The sequence below is a fragment of the Bos indicus genome, chromosome 10 (genome assembly GCF_029378745.1).
Source record: "Bos indicus isolate NIAB-ARS_2022 breed Sahiwal x Tharparkar chromosome 10, NIAB-ARS_B.indTharparkar_mat_pri_1.0, whole genome shotgun sequence".
In the NCBI taxonomy this organism is placed as follows: domain Eukaryota; kingdom Metazoa; phylum Chordata; class Mammalia; order Artiodactyla; family Bovidae; genus Bos; species Bos indicus.
In genome coordinates this window covers 86,982,295-86,998,331 of record NC_091769.1, presented here as the reverse complement: position 1 = coordinate 86,998,331, position 16,037 = coordinate 86,982,295, and the positions used below count along the sequence as shown (strand labels likewise).

General features: G+C 44.2%; 1 protein-coding gene across 11 annotated transcripts in view; it reads right to left on the bottom strand.

The window, feature by feature from the left end:
* TTLL5 (tubulin tyrosine ligase like 5) overlaps nt 1-16,037 on the bottom strand; it is a 317,814-nt gene that overhangs the window by 46,679 nt on the left and 255,098 nt on the right. For 8 of the 11 annotated variants that reach the window (XM_019969275.2, XM_019969274.2, XM_019969276.2 and 5 more), the window contains 2 exons: nt 8,400-8,482; nt 4,355-4,477 (listed from right to left, as the gene is read on the bottom strand). In XM_019969275.2, coding sequence (XP_019824834.2) covers nt 4,356-4,477; nt 8,400-8,482 — 205 coding nt within the window. In that variant the 3' untranslated portion in view covers nt 4,355. The remainder of the gene's footprint in view (nt 1-4,354; nt 4,478-8,399; nt 8,483-16,037) is intronic. The other 3 variants (XM_019969282.2, XM_070796753.1, XM_070796755.1) reach the window with 1 other exon arrangement.

Genomic DNA, 16,037 nt, shown 5'->3' with positions numbered 1-16,037 from the left:
TAATGTCTGCAGATTAACTATGAATGATTCATTATTTACTGAGATTTGAAGCTCAGCCATAAAAAATTAAAAAATAACTCATCAAATGTCTTGTCACATATCTTAATTTCCCTGGGAAGCAAACCAGAAGTGAATGGCAGGGAGGAAAGTCACTTTTTAATCCAACTGATCCAAAAAAAGAAAAAGAGTGATTCTTCTGCCCAACAACAGAAGCCACCAACAAACAGGCAACACTGAAACAGCAGCTTCTACCCAGCTGACTTTCTCCTTCACACCCTGACAACCAGGTTGGATTTCTCAGGTATACCCCATTTTATACTGGGGACACGTGCTATGTTTTATTGATGAAGCTGAAGGGACATTCCACACATTCAAGCTGCTCCCCTTTGGTATCACATAACCAGTTAACCTGGGTATAGGTTTCAAGAGAAGAGGGCTCGCTGATACTTACAGAAGCCCCAAATGGACATACTGCATGTCCAAAAGGTGTGATCAGAGAACTGTAAGAGACCATTGCTTTACTAGTGATGATCTTCATTCTGGGGACTTAAGAGAATCTGAGTCTTTTGCCTTATAATCCTAACTTGAAAGAATACAGAATAAATATAAATGTGAATCATGCCCACAGGGCAATATAGTTCAACTCACCATTCTCCACACCTTGCGTTACCTACCTACACACTCTTTGGGACCCAGTTCAAATTCTACAGGTAGGGCAAGCAGAGCTGTAAATATTTCCACGGGCAAAACTTGCTTTTTCCAAAGACAGGCATGGCTTAGCATGCCGTTTTCTTTCTTTAGAACATTTAGGAGCAATTATGTCCTAAGGATAAAAGGATGGCAGAGCAAAGGTATGTGCCTATAACAAGCATCTCATTGAATCCAGAAGCATGGTGTGTGGGTTCACTGGAGGAATAACCACGGAGTATAGATTGATGACTTATAGCGATAAAGTATAAAGGCTCCCAGGGTAAGGTAACTTTATGCTGGTTGCCTGCCCAATTCAGGACTGCAAGAATAAACAGGATCTTTTTCCACCCAAAGTGAATGGATACCACACAGGACAGCACAAACCTGCTACAAGATGCAGTGGTAGGTAGAGCTCTAACAGTCCAGGGTGCCAGGCAAATTTTTTCCAGAAGGTGATTGTGCTTCCTTAATACAAATGTAAGTTGAGAAAGGAGCCACCGCACTTCCCTCCTCTGTTTATAACAAAGTAGTAATTGTTAACAATTGAAGAATCATCGCTCCTCTCTTGGGACTTTGCCAGCTCAGCAAGAGACAATATCCATTTTCAGATGTTATCTCAGTAGTCCATTTCTTAATCCCTTTCAGAAGCAGAGTTCCCTGATTTTCTTTAAGGCAAATGAACCCCCTTTGGGTGGGTTCTTAGAAGCACCCCCCCACCATTTCCCCTTAAACTGAAAGACGGGCTGTTTCCTACCCCCTATTTCCACCCAGGTTGTTCAGCTATGCCTGAGTTTTGTTGCTGAATGTAGAAAGAGTTACTACATGAAATGAAAGAGGCCTCGGGACAGGAAAGCATGAAATTTCAATGGCTGGCAGCCAGGCGATGTTGCCATGTAGAGGGACCCACATCCTTCTTGTGTGGCTGCAGCCAGATTGAGACTAGAAAACACCTACTGTTCAAACATCACTTGTGCAATACAGCCTGTAATGAAGTACTAAGACCAGTTGCTTAGAACTGGGTGATACAAACCTAGATTCAGATTTTTTCCTGGTTCCTTGTACAACAAATCAAAGCTATTCTTCCTATTGATGTCTGTTCTAAGAAAGTACATGTTGGGTATGGTGTGCTGAAGTCAGCACGGTTAAGGGGCGGGTATGAACAAGGCCTGGCAGGACGAAGTTGATTTTGGTCGTAGGTCCCAGACAGGGGGTCATGTCCGCCATCCAGGGGCAAACGTCAGTGTACTCAGAAGACAGAGGTGAGGGGAAAGTCTAGGCCAGAGCCTTATTTGGAGTTTCCTTGGGAAAGGTGAGGCGGGGCAGGGTAAACAGCTTAAAATGGGCTAGTTTAAATAATTCTGGAGGGCTTTGGGCTATAGGGGTGGTATCTACTTGCTTGGTCCCTGGTCCCAGAGTGACTTAGGGCAAGGGAAATTTTGACTTGCCATGGAAGAATTAGATAAGGAGGTAGTCGGGGATATAAACTTGGGATTGGCTGGTTTGTATATGAAAGGCACATATGTGGGCAAGTTGTCATTATCTTTAGGCACTAGCTTGCCTGGCAGGGGCAGTCTGTAAGGTCCCCAAATGCCAAAGCATCAAGAAAATAGAGTTGACATAATTGACTCTGAGATGAATGGATGCAAGTTGACAATAAAGAATCTACGAAGACACAGAACAGTGCATGTTTTTAAATATGCCACTTGCCTGGGGCAGCATATTGAGGATCTTAAACTGTCTTGAGTCCCCAGTATCCTTCAGCACATCTTTCTCATTTTTTGATAAGAACTGGTATTTTTTCAGTCTTATATAACATGCTATGCAAACACGTATCAAAATCCTTGAATTTAACTTGACTGCCTCTCTAAACCCATATATGGAGAGCTGGTGATGATCTTCCTTCATGACTGTGGCTAAAGGGACCTCTGCCCAAGCAGTGATTCTGTCTACACTGCATTTAAATGGGAATAAAGCACATGTCTGGGTGATGGGCTGTGGACTCCTGGGGTTCTGCCTCCTTACTTTGTAAACTACCTAACTCCTCTGCTCAAGGAGAGGCAGCCCACTGCCATCTGCTGCGCTGGCGGCCTGCCCCCGGGGCCCCCCCGCAGTTATACTGCACCCACTGTCTTCTGGGCCCATACACACTTGGCGTGTGGTCTCACCCCCACCTCCCACCCCTAGCTTAGGTACAGCTCAGGCTCAGCGGGATCTGTGTCTCCAACGGAGATTTAAGTGTTGAGAGACAAGCTCTTTCCTGGGGCTTCTTTGCTGATGAGCCTATGTTGCCAATGTATCTTCTGGGTGGACTGTAAGGGCTACTAATGAAATAGGTTCAAGGAAAGTGATATTACAACCGAGGCAAGTCCAAGTCTCACAGTCCTGGAAACGGAGGGACATTAGTACTTCTTGGCAGGCCGCTGGTTTGGTTTGGAGCTTGATGTCACATTCATTCTCCTGGCTGCCAGTCTCCTGAAGGAAATATTGACCTTCTCGCTTTAGTTTTCTATATTTTATGCGTTGCTCCTCACTGGATAGGCTGCTTAGTATCAGAACTGCAGGACACTGGTAAGCATTACCAACAGCACTCTGGTTGGTTTCGGTTTCTCTGGTACATTTTGGTAGATGACCAAGACGTGGATTTGGTGTTCCCTCCTCTCTTCTCATTCCTTTTTGGAAAGAGTTGAGATGGGCTGGGGAAAGATATTTGAAGCTTTCTGATCCAATGTAAATGAATCCTGTGGTGGGTAAATAATTTTCCTCCCTCCTTTGCCTCTCCTGGGGTAGTTTGATGAATAATGCTTCTCAAATAAGTTTATAAATATTCCACTAGAGGTAAGAGGAGTATTAAGCTCATAGCAGGTGTGCCATTAATGCTTTAGTGTGTAGGGTAGAGCAAAGAGGAAAGGAATCATCAAAATTTTGTGGTTTCATAGAATTTTCTGGAAGTGAGAGCGGGGAACAAAATACTGGGGGCGGGTAGCACTGGTGAAGTGTGGGTATAACCTCACAAGATCAAGTCAGGGCGTTCCTTCAATGAAGGAGCTTTTTTTGGGACAAGTGGTAGGATGGAGTTATAGTTTTGTTTTTCTTCCAGTTATAGTATATGTTTATCTTAACTCAGAAAGAAGCATAATTAATCAATCTCGCCAAAAAATTAAAAAATAATTTTTTTTCTTTGCCTATCTCCTATTATCTCAAAGTCCAATTCACAAATTACTCAACTGTAGTCTAAAAGTCTTCTTTAATAATAAATATTCATCTTCTTTAGATGCTACTGCAATTTGGTCTTCAAATATCATGCTTTTCAACATATCCTGTTACATTTTATTTGTGAATAACTCAATTACGGTTTTAGTTTCTTCTTTGATTGGCCTTAACGTCCCCATACTTTTAACCAAAAGCCTCCATAAGAGTTAAGGAGATTTCTTACTGCCACAGCGCCACCTACTGGTAGGTCAACACAGACGCAAGATAGCGGTAGCTTAACTTGGACCCACAATTTTGGAGAGTCCTTCTGAGCTTCGGTTTTTATAAAATGCCAATTTCCTTGTCATTTTGAGAAACTATCACTTCTCTTGATAGCTATTAATACTCTTGCTGTGGCATAAAGTCAGCAAGTTATAATAAAAAAAAAAAATAAGCTCTTATTTCTTACTGTTACCTTAAATTGGCCCTGACTTCACCGACTTTGGTTTTCTGTGTCCTATAACTGTAGCAAGGGCTCCAGATTGTGTGGGCAAGGGTTTGGATCTGGCGAAAATAACCTGGGGAGCTTCCAAAGATCCTGAAAAATGTAAGAAAAACCCCCACTTAACACTTTATTTAATCTTGGCTGAAAGGACAAGAGGTCAAATCTAAAACTAGGCTTTAGGGGATCATTGTTCACCCTGATGCTGGAGCCCCATTTCCTGCCAAACATCGAATCTATCCTCTCTCTCTTGCTTTCTAACCATGTTAAGAGTGGGTAATAAACCCAAATTCTTGTCCCTCTGGCTCTGGGGAGAGAACAACGTTTTGGGAGCAGTGAAGTGTATAAGACACTAGGGCAAGAATCTCAAGGGTTTGTTTATTTTTACTAATTTATTATATTCCAAAGCCACCCTGGATCTCCAACAACTGTACCATGCATGTGAAAAGAATAAGAATCTGAGAGTGAAAAATAGGTCATCCTGCCAAGAGCAGCCAGGCAAATAATTTCATTTGAAAGTCAAAGTGATTTCTAGATCCTTAGGGTTTGACTTCCACTGGCTTTACTTTGTATTGAAATAAGTTCCTTTCCCTTGTTGTCCCAGAGACAACAAAGCAGGCGGGCAGAGGCCCACTGAGGTGCTGCTGCCATGTCCCCACGCGAAAAGCACAAAGCAGCACAGAATTTTACCAGGGCCCACATGGCCAAAGCTTAGCAGAGGACACTGCTTCTCACTACTTGTAAATGAAACCCACACTGGTGTTCGAAAGGCCAGGTAAGGTCCCTTTCTCTGACTGTAGATCTACAATAGCTTTAAAAAAAAAAAAAGCCTGGGGGAGTGTATATGGAGGCTGGGCTCCAGGACAGGAAAAGCTTAGGAGGAAGCAGAGGGACAGGGATGAGGGCAGCTGGTGTGGCTTCAGGCCCTACAACAATGGTGGTTTACACCATCAAATCAGCACGAGAGAAATGCCAGTTATCTAATCTGCCGCGCTCTGCTATTTTCGTTCACCGTTACCACTTCGGAACTCAAGAAGAACACCATGCTTACAAAGGAGGAGGGCCAGTGGCTTTGGCTTTAAGCCAAAGGCCCTCATTCCGGCTTCCTTCTCAAATTTCCAAATCTGCTGACTCTACACCTTCCCTTCTATAGCACACACAGAATATAGCTGGAGGTAGGGAAGTCAAGGAAAAGTAACATTCACGGTGCATTCCAGGCACTCTGCTAAGAGCGTTCCCGTTCACTACCTCATTTAAAGTTCATAACAAAAAGAATGTCACTATGCCACCGTCAGTGGGAAAGGACTTTTGAGTGGTTTTTCAACAGCACCCTGGGATGAACTGTATCTTGTTCAGATGGCCTGACGAGCAGGGTCTCACAGCTTAAAGGCCTGGTTGGCTAGACTTGGGGAGGGGGGCAAGAGGTCAGGAAGCAGACTTCTGCTACATTCATGGACTCAATCACTGAGTTAACTGGACCAGACAGGAGCTCAAACACCTTTCTCAGGCAGTTCAGTGAGCCCTGTACAGGAAAACTTCCCAACTCTCAAAGAGATGTGCAAACCTTCTGACTTGTTCTCCCTTCTTGTGGGTTTAAAGAAAAATGCTTTTAATAGCAGCCTAACCTCCTCCTTTTTATAGGATGTGCTTCTGAACCCCCAGAATAATGCCTTTAAATCTATGTGTAACACAGAAAAACAGATAATTTGTGGGTGAAACACTGAAGTGCCAGGTAGTTATTTAGTTATTATTATATTGCTAAGGTAAAACATTTATTGGGAAGTCTGGAAAATGCCTGAACCTTAGCTACCGCACATTCATCTGCATTTCTCTAAGGATCAAGAACCCCAAGCGAGTCATGGAAGAGAACAAATTCAAAGGACTTTGGAGGCCCAGAGTCATTTGGAGACAAAAGCAGTCCGCAGAATCCCGTGTAAAAAAAACGGGAAGACAACGCGCTCATCTTCATTTAGAAGCATGGAGAGACGTATTCATAGATAAGAGAAGCTTAGGAGAACCAGGAGTGCAACTTCCCCTTGTCCTGTGGTTTTACAGCGATACCAAATTCAGTACAACTGTTACAGAAACTTCTAAGTACCGTCAACAGTCAGTCAACATTACTTCATGATCAAGATGCTGGAAGTGTGACCTGCCTGGTCGCTCAAATTTCCAACTTCCTCGGCCAGAGTGCATGCAAAGAGTTCAGTTTCATACTTAATGTATCAAGGAGACATGCAAATGAAATAGGCAGGTTTCTTGGATCTCCTAAGCTTTGTAAACCTCTCCAGCCTCAGCAAATCTGAAGAGCTGCCGAGGCTTTAAGAGCTCTATCTCATGGAAATCATTCCAGGTAGGTCATGGTTCTTTTCACCTCCCACTACTCAGGCCATAAGAGTTCCAGGTGAAAATTTAACCTCCTTAAAAATAACTATCATGTTCTAGGAGTTCTTTTTAGGGGGAAAGGGGAGGGGTAGTTATATACCCATCAACTATTTCTTGAATTTAGGTTTGAAGAGTTTAAGTGGAAAACAAAATCTATACTCTTTCATATTATTATCTGACTTGGGTGCAGTTACAGAGCCTTCCTCTATATACAGTAAGCCTATGAGGTATATGTATTAATAATTATCCCCATGATACAGGCAAACGAACCAGATTCCTTAACAATCTTGTCATCATTTTAAGGTGCATTGTATCACACACACACACCCTTGCACCCTGCCCTTAAGCCCTCTGCTCAGAGGCCCTAGTTCCCAGCCACACTGATACAGGGGGGCTCCCAGAACACAACACCATTTCACCACCAGCCCCCTTCCCTCACTGGCCTTTGCCCACACTGGTCTCTCTTCCTGGACCTCCTTCCACCCCAGGCCTCCCCCCTCCCGGCTGATCTGTCAGAGTCAGACCCCAGTTTAGACGTGTCTTCCTCTAGGAAGCCCTCTTCTATCCCTAAAGAGCCTGGGCCAAGTTGCTTGGGTTCAAATACTGCTCCACCACTGACCAACTGTGGGAATTTGGATTATGGTTCATAATCCGTCTGTGCCTGTATTTCTTCAGCTGTAAAACAGGGAATACAGCCCCCATATGGCACGTGTGCTTTGTGAACAGATGAGTTATGGCATGTGAAGCATCCAGAGGTGTGCCTGACACACAGCAACACTGTCTTCTATTATTCCCTGTGTCCCCAGTGCCTGGCACTCCCTCCCGCATCCACATCCCGTCAACCTCTCTCTCCCTGAGCCTCTAAGCTTCTTGACCGCAGGGAAGGCCTAGTTCACTCTTCATGTGTCTCACTGCCCAGCATGCTACTTTCTCCACAGGAGGTGTTCAAAAATAAATACTTGTTGAATCGAATAGTGGATTTCCTTTCAATTTTCTGACTACTTATGAGTGCAGGAACTGCTACTCACAGGAAACTATCCCCGGGCCAGTGCTGCCTCATACGTTGAGAGGCTTGAGGCCCTCAGCTACTACCTGGCAAGACCGTGGTGTTAGCAGGCAGCACACAGCCCGGACCGCAGCTCCAGATCTGCACCCACGGGTCAGCTCCCACAGGCTCTCCACTTTCTAAGCAGTGGAGAGCAGCTCCAGATCTGCACCCACGGGTCAGCTCCCACAGGCTCTCCACTTCCTGAGCCTCTGTTTGCTCACATGGAGGGGACAGGGTACACCTCACAGGGCTGCAGTGAAGATTTAACTTAAGATGCTAATACTATGTGTGGAAACACCATATAAATGGTAAAACACTGGCAAGTTTTTTCAAATACAGGCAATTTTTACTAAATGCTACAAATCTGATAACACTCTGCCAGACTGGGAAATTTCACCTACCCCAAACTAAGCTCAGAAAAACCACTTTATCCTAAAATGTATCATCTGAAAGAAGAGAGCGACTACATGCCCATTTGCCAACGCTTCAGAAGCCTGGGAGGCTTCGCTCTCTGAACTGGAGCTCTCCTCAGAGGCAGAGGAGAGAAGGGTGGGCCCAGTCCCTCCCCAATGCCCTGCCCAGACTAACCTGTGGAGCTGGTGATGGGCACAAAGGCTGCAGAGTTAAGGCTGCTCTGGAGTCCGTTCAGCTGCCCTTCTGCGGAGGCCCCTCTGAAACACAAGTGGCTTGGTTAGACCTGAAGACAGAAAGGCGAGGTCAACTACAGCCCTTCAGGGGCACTGCCTCTTGCTTCTGGGGTTGCCCCCCTCCCAGCTTCTTTTAAGACTTCTTTCAAGTACAGATGTCATCTTATCAGAAAGGACTTGTACTATCAACCTATCCCCTTCTTCTGAAGTGTTACATGTTTTAAAATTGTCCATTTCTCCCCACTAGAATACAGCTTCAAGAAAATATAGGCTTGGATCATGACTGTGTCCCCCGCCCCCCACTACCTATCACAACGCCTGCACCTAATAAGCACTCAACAGATAACTTGTTTACTGAATGAGTAAATTAAGTTCCTGGTATTGACTTAGACAAATCATAAGTAAAGACGTCAAAAAAAAAAAAAAGTTTTATGTGCAACAGTGGTTCTCAACTGGGGGAGGAAGGAGGGGCGGATTTAGGCCTCTATCCCCACCCTCCAGTAAGGGACACTTGGTGATGCTGAGATATTTGTGGTTGTCACAACTGCGGGGCCTGCTGGCATCTAGTGGGTAGAGGCTGGGAATGGTGCTAAGCCTTTCCCACAGTGCCCCTGGAAAGTGCCCCCAAAGAGTATTCTAGTCCAAGATGTCAGCTGTGCCAAGGTTGAGAAACCACATATAGAGGTAGCTCCCCTCACACCAAGTTTTGACAAGAGATAGGACAGAGTATTTTAGATTCTCCAGCACAGGTTCCCCAGCCGCCTGCTTTAGAAGTTCTTTCACTGGCTTGACGCCTTATAGACTATGCCAGGTCCTCCTGCCACAGGCTCTTACAGCTCTGTCATTCTTTCATTGCATTTACCAAAATTATATATTTTTTTCTTTTAAAATTTTTTTCCTTGACTGCATCTCATGGCATGCAGAACTTCTGAGGGGTCAAACCTGCATGCCCTGCAGTGGAAGCATGAAGGCTTAGCCACTGGACCACCAGGAAAGCCCCTGCCAAAACCATGGGACTATGGGGTAGCTGTGAGCTTAACATCTGTCATCCTTGCTAGAACGTGAGCTCCATGAAGACAGAGATTTCTTCAGTCCTACTCACTGTTATACACTTAAAATTTCTAGAAGTAATCTGACCCATTACCCCATAAATACACTTATTTGTTGGGCCTGTCTACCTTGATTTCAGTTGACATGTAAAAATTTTACCTGGGAGAGTCAGTAAACACCCTCTTCCAACAACACAAGAGAAGACTCTATACATGGACATCACCAAATGGTCAATACTGAAATCAGATTGATTATATTCTTTGCAGCTCTACACAGTCAGCAAAAACAACACCAGGAGCTGACTGTGGCTCAGATCATGAACTCCTTATTGCCAAATTTAGACTTAAATTGAAGAAAGTGGGGAAAACTACTAGACCATTCAGGTGTGACCTAAATCAAATCCCTTACGATTATACAGTGGAAGTGAGAAATAGGTTCAAGGGATTAGATCTGATAGACAGAGTGCCTGAAGAACTATGGATGCAGGTTCATGACATTGTACAGGAGGCAGTGATCAAGACCACCCCCAAGAAAAAGAAATGCAAAAAGGCAAAATGGTTGTCTGAGGAGCCTTACAGATAGCTGAGCAAAGAAGAGAAGTGAAAGGTAAAGAAGAAAAGGAAAGATACACCCATTTGAATGCAGAGTTTCAAAGAATAGCAAGGAGAGATTCGAAAGCCTCCCTAAGTGATCAATGCAAAGAAATAGAGGGAAACAAAAGAATGGGAAAGACTACAGATCTCTTCAAGAAAATTAGAGATACCAAGGGAACATTTCATGCAAAGATGGGCACAATAAAGGACAGAAATGTTATGGATCTAACAGAAGCAGAAGATATTAAGAAGAGGAGGCAAGAATACACAGAACTATACAAAAAAGATCTTCATACCCAGATAATCTTGATGGTGTGATCGCTCATCTAGAGCCAGACATCCTGGAGTGCAAAGTCAAGTGGGTCTTAGGAAGCATCAAAGCTAGTGGAGGTGATGGAATTCCAGTGGAGCTGTTTCAAATCCTAAAAGATGATGCTGTGAAAGTGCTGCATTCAACATGCCAGAACATTTGAAAAACTCAGAAGTGGCCACAGGTCCGGAAAAGGTCAGCTTTCATTCCAATCCCAAAGAAAGGCAATGCCAAAGAATGTTCAGACTATCACACAATTGCACTCATTTCACATGCTAGCAGAGTAATGCTCAAAATTCTCCAAGCCAGGCTTCAACACTACATGAACCAAGAACTTCCAGATGTACAAGCTGGGTTTAGAAAAGGCAGAGGAACCAGAGATCAAATCGCCAACATCCATTGGATCATATAGAAAGCAAGAGAATTCAAGAAAAACATCTGATTCATTGACTATGTTAATTAAAGCCTTGGACTGTGTGGATCACAACAAACTGTGGAAAATTCTTCAAGAGATGGGAATACCAGACCACTTCACCTGCTTCCTGAGAAATCTGTATGCAGGTCAGGAAGCAACAGTTAGAGCTGGACATGAAACAACAGACTGGTTCCAAACTGAGAAAAGAATACGTCAAGTCTGTATACTGTCACGCTGCTTATCTAACTTATATGCAAAGTACTTATATGCAATCATGTGAAATTCTGGGCGCATAAGCTAGAATCAAGATTGCCAGGAGGAATATCAACAACCTCAGATATGCAGAGACATCACCCTTGTGGCAGAAAGCAAAGATGAATCAAAGAGCCTCTTGATGGAAACGAAAGAGGAGAGTGAAAGTGCTGGCTTAAAACTCAACATTCAAAAATGAAGATCATGACATCCAGTCTCATCACTTCATGGCAAATAGATGAGAAAACAGTAGAAACAGTGACAGACTTAATTTTGGGGGGCTCCAAAATCACTGCAGATCATGATTGTAGCCATAAAATTAAGACACTTGCTCTTGGAAGAAAAGTTATGACCAACCTAGACATCATATTAAAAAGCAGAGATGTTACTTTGCCAACAAAGGTCTGTCTAGTCAAAGCTATGATTTTTCCAGTAGTCATGTATGGATGTGAGTGTTAGACCATAAAGAAGGTTGAACGTTGAAGAATTGATGCTTTTGAACTGTGGTGTTGGAGAAGACTCTTGAGAGTTCCTTGGACTGCAAGAAGATAAAACCAGTCAATCCTAAAGGAAATCAGTCCTGAATATTCATTGGAAGGATTGCTGCTGAAGCTGCAGCTCCAATACTTTGGCCACCTGATGTGAAGAACTGACTCATTGGAAAATACCCTGGTGCTGGGAAAGACTGAAGGCAGGAGATGAAGGGGATGACAGATTGTACAAACTGTATTTTTCCCGGCAATCTTGATTCCAGCTTATGCTTCATCCAGCCCAGCATTTCGCATGATGTACTTTGCATATAAGTTAAATAAGCAGGGTGACAGTATACAGAGATGGTTGGATAGGATCACCAACTCGATGGACATGAGTTTGAGCAAGCTCTGGGAGTTGGTGATGGAAAGGGAAGCCCAGTGTGCTGCAGTCTATGGGGTCATGGAATCGGACATGACTGAGTGACTGAACTGACATGGGAGAGTCGAGTTCGTGTATACTCAGTTTTTTATCTGTTGGGCAGCATACAACCCAAGCTTTAGCACCTTCACCCAACACTATTTTTCCACTTATTCACTCATGCAAAAATTACCTACTAAGCATTCTCTATGCTCAGTGTCAGTGAGAAGGTAGACACCAGGCAAATACATAGGATACAAACTGTGATAAACGCTAAGAAGGAAAAGCACAAGGCGTTATGAGAGAATACGATGGGGAACCTGATTGAGATGGTGAGCACAGTGGTCCAGGATGGCCTTTCTCAGGAAATCATACTTCAACCAAGTCATGAAGACAGGAGAAGTGGGCATGAACCAAGAGTAGGGAACGGGAAAGAGTTTTTGGCAGAAAAGAAACGGCTATGTAATGATTCTGAGGAAGAAAGGGTCTTCGAATATCCTAATCCTGCTGCTACTGCTGCTGCTAAGTCGCTTCAGTCATGTCCGACACTGTGCGACCCCATAGACAGCAGCCCACCAGGCTCCCCGTCCCTAGGATTCTCCAGGCAAGAGCACTGGAGTGGGTTGCCATTTCCTTCTCCAATGCATGAAAGTGAAAAGTGAAAGTGAAGTCGCTCAGTCCTGTCCGACTCTTAGCGACCCCATGGACTGCAGCCCACTAGGCTCCTCTGTCCATGGGATTTTCCAGGCAAGAGTACTGGAGTGGGTTGCCATTGCCTTCTCCAATATCCTAATCCTAGGAGCCTTTAAAGACCAGCAGGGCTCACCAAACATCCTTGACAGGAATCACCTGTGGTCACTTGTTAACCACACAGCTTTCCAGACCATTCCCTTGGAGATTCTGATTCAGTGGTCTGAGACAGGCCTTGAAAACTTAGGTTTTTTTTTACAGCCCCCAGGGGCCTAGGTGATTGGTACCACCAGAGAAGTCAGGGAAACACTGACTGGTGGGTACAGAGCAAGGTGGTGTAAGGAGCTCTGGGAGCGCCTGGTAGAGGCTTAGGTGCCAGGTGGTCCCAACACCCCCAATGGAGACAGGCCACTTGAAATCACACTCCAGGATCATGCTGTCTTACAGCCCTTCCCCTGCAGTGAGCTGCGACCTGGGCCCTGCCCACCCCTCTCCACTTCTGAGGACAGGGGAAGCATAGATGCAAGGAGGAGAGGAAGGAGCAGAGGGCTTTCCTTTTTCCAAGCCTTCGCCTTGGAGACCTACATCTGGAATGCTGGTGCATTTTATTTCAGTCCCTCATGGACTCCTCAAAGCCATCCAAAGCACCTGTAAGGCTGATACTTGCTCTTCTAGGTCCAAGTGAGAAACAAAAAGTTTTGGAGGGTCTGGGATGGGCTCTTTCCTTTAAAAAATGTTAAAAATCTAAAGGCCTGTTCATTTGCGTTAGGAGCCACTGAGTCAAGAAAAGTTAAGGGGCTGATCCCAGTGTCACGGAGGAAGCCCTGAGTGTAGCAGTAGAAAGGCAAGTGGGCAGGCAGAAACGTGGAGGCAGTAAGAGAAACAAAGCAGGGGACAGAGGGCTACTCGGGAGACGACTCCCTGGGGTTTAGGGCTAGTGCGTTCTCTTTCTCTGCTCCTCTCTGCAATTTCTACCCTACACTTCATCTTTATAGGCTGCCTGCTGGCCTCACCCAAGATCTCCTGCCCCTGTCCCCTCTGTACCCAGTTCCACCCACCTTTCCATCCTCCTCCTTCCATCAGCCCCCCACCACAGGCGTCAGGAGAATATTTCTAAAGTTCAGCCAGGCTTCCCTGGTGGCTCCGTGGTAAAGAACTGCCTGTCAATGTAGGAGACACAGGTTCGATCCCTGGGTCAGGAAGATCCCCAGGAGAAGGAAATGGCAACCCACTCCGGTATTCTTGCCTGAGAAATCCCATGAACAGAGGAGCCTGGCAGGCTACAGTCCATAGGGTCACAAAGAGTTTCAGACACGACTTAGTGACTAAACAACTACTGTTTCTCACATGAGGTCCCCTTCTCCCCAGTGGAGGAGAAATATGTCCATAGACATCCAAGTGGAAGCATAGAGTAAGTTTTCCCATGGAAACGCTGTATACAAAATGGTTTGGGTTTATGTTATCACAACTTTAGGCACATGAGGGGTAAATAGGCTTTTGTTGTGATTATAATATCACTTCCTTGGAAAATACATTTCAACTTCTGGACAACCCACTCCTAAATGAGACAAACACTGCTTGTCTAGAGCCTGCATGTTAACTTGTACTTGCTGATCTGATGATTCTTTGCTGTTTTCATAGGGAGTACTTGTATTTTAGGAAATATTTACATAGGAAGGTAAGTATATGTTCCCTCGGTTCTTTCTAAGTTAATCACTGGGCTTTAACATTAAGATAACAGGACCTATCTCATAACGTTGTTAAGAATTAAATAAGATGGTGGATGTAAAGTACATCTTAGTACAGCGTCAGGCATCACACTTAGGGCTAAATAAACATTAATTATTAATATAGCAGCATTATTTTTACTTAGAAATACATGGATCACAGCCTTGTCATGGTGAAGGGGCTTGTGTAACTCAATGAAGCTGTAAGCCATGCCATGTAGAGACACCCAAGACATGGGTCATGGTGGAGAGTTCTGACAAAATGTGGTCCACTGGAGGAGAGAATGGCAAACCATTCCAGTATTCTTGCTGTGAGAACCCCATGAACGGTAGGAAGAGGCAAAAAATTATGACACTGAAAGATAAGCCCTCCAGGTGGGAAGGTGTACAATATGCTACTGGGGAAGAGTGGATAGCAATTACTAATAGCTCCAGGAAGAACGAAGAGGCTGAGCCAAAGCAGAAATGATGCTCAGTTGTGGATGTGTTTGGTGGTAAAAGTAAAGTCCAGTGCTGTAAAAAACAGTATTGCATAGGAACCTGGAATGTTAGGTTCATGAATCACAAATTCCAAGTGGTCAAGCAGGAGATGGCAAGAGTGAACATCGACGTCTTAGGAATCAGTGAACTAAAATGGACAGGAATGGGCGAATTTAATTCAAATGACCATTATATCTACTACTGTGGGCAAGAATTCCTTAGAAGAAATGGAGTAGCCCTCATAGTCAACAAAAACATCTGAAATGCAGTACTTGGATGCAATCTCAAAAACAACAGAAGGTTCTTGCTTCAGTTCCAAGACAAACCTTTCAGCCTGACAGTAATCCACTGTCTATGTTCCATCCTCTAATGCTGAAGAAGCTGAAGTTGACTGGTTCTATGAAGACTTAGATCTTGAACTTCTTATTGCAAAATTCAGGCTTAGATTGAAGGAAGTAGGGAAAGTAGGGGAAAAAAGACCTAAACCAAATCCCTTATGATTATACAGTGGCGGTGATGAATAGATTAAAGGGATTAGATCTGCCAGACAGAGTGCCTGAAGAACTGTGGGTGGAGGTTCGTACCATTGTACAAGACGCAATGACCAAAATAATCGCAAAGAAAAAGAAAAGAATGTAAGGAGGTAAAGTGGTTGTCTGAACAGGCTTTACAGATATCTGAGAAAAGAAGAGAAAGGCAAGGAAGAAAGGGAAAGATACACCCAACTGAATGCAGAGTTTCAGAGAATAGCAAGGAGAGATAAGAAAGCCTTCTTAAGTGAACAATGCAAAGAAATAGAGGAAAACAACAGAATGGGAAAGACAGAAATCTCTTCAAGAAAACTGAATATATCAAGGAACATTTCATACAAGGATGGTCACAATAAAGGACAGAAATGATAAGGACCTAACAGAAGCAGAAGAGATTAAGAAGAAGTGGCAAGAATATGCAGAAGAACAATACAAAAAAAGTCTTAATGACCCAGATTACCATGATGGTGTGGTCACTCCCCTAATGTCAGACATCCTGGAGTGTGAAGTCAGTGGGCATTAGGAAGCAGCTAGTGGATGTAATGGAATTCCAGATGTATTATTTCAAATCCTAAAAGATGATGCTGTTAAAGTGCTGCACTCGATATGTCAGCAAATTTAGAAAACTCAGCAGTGGCCAC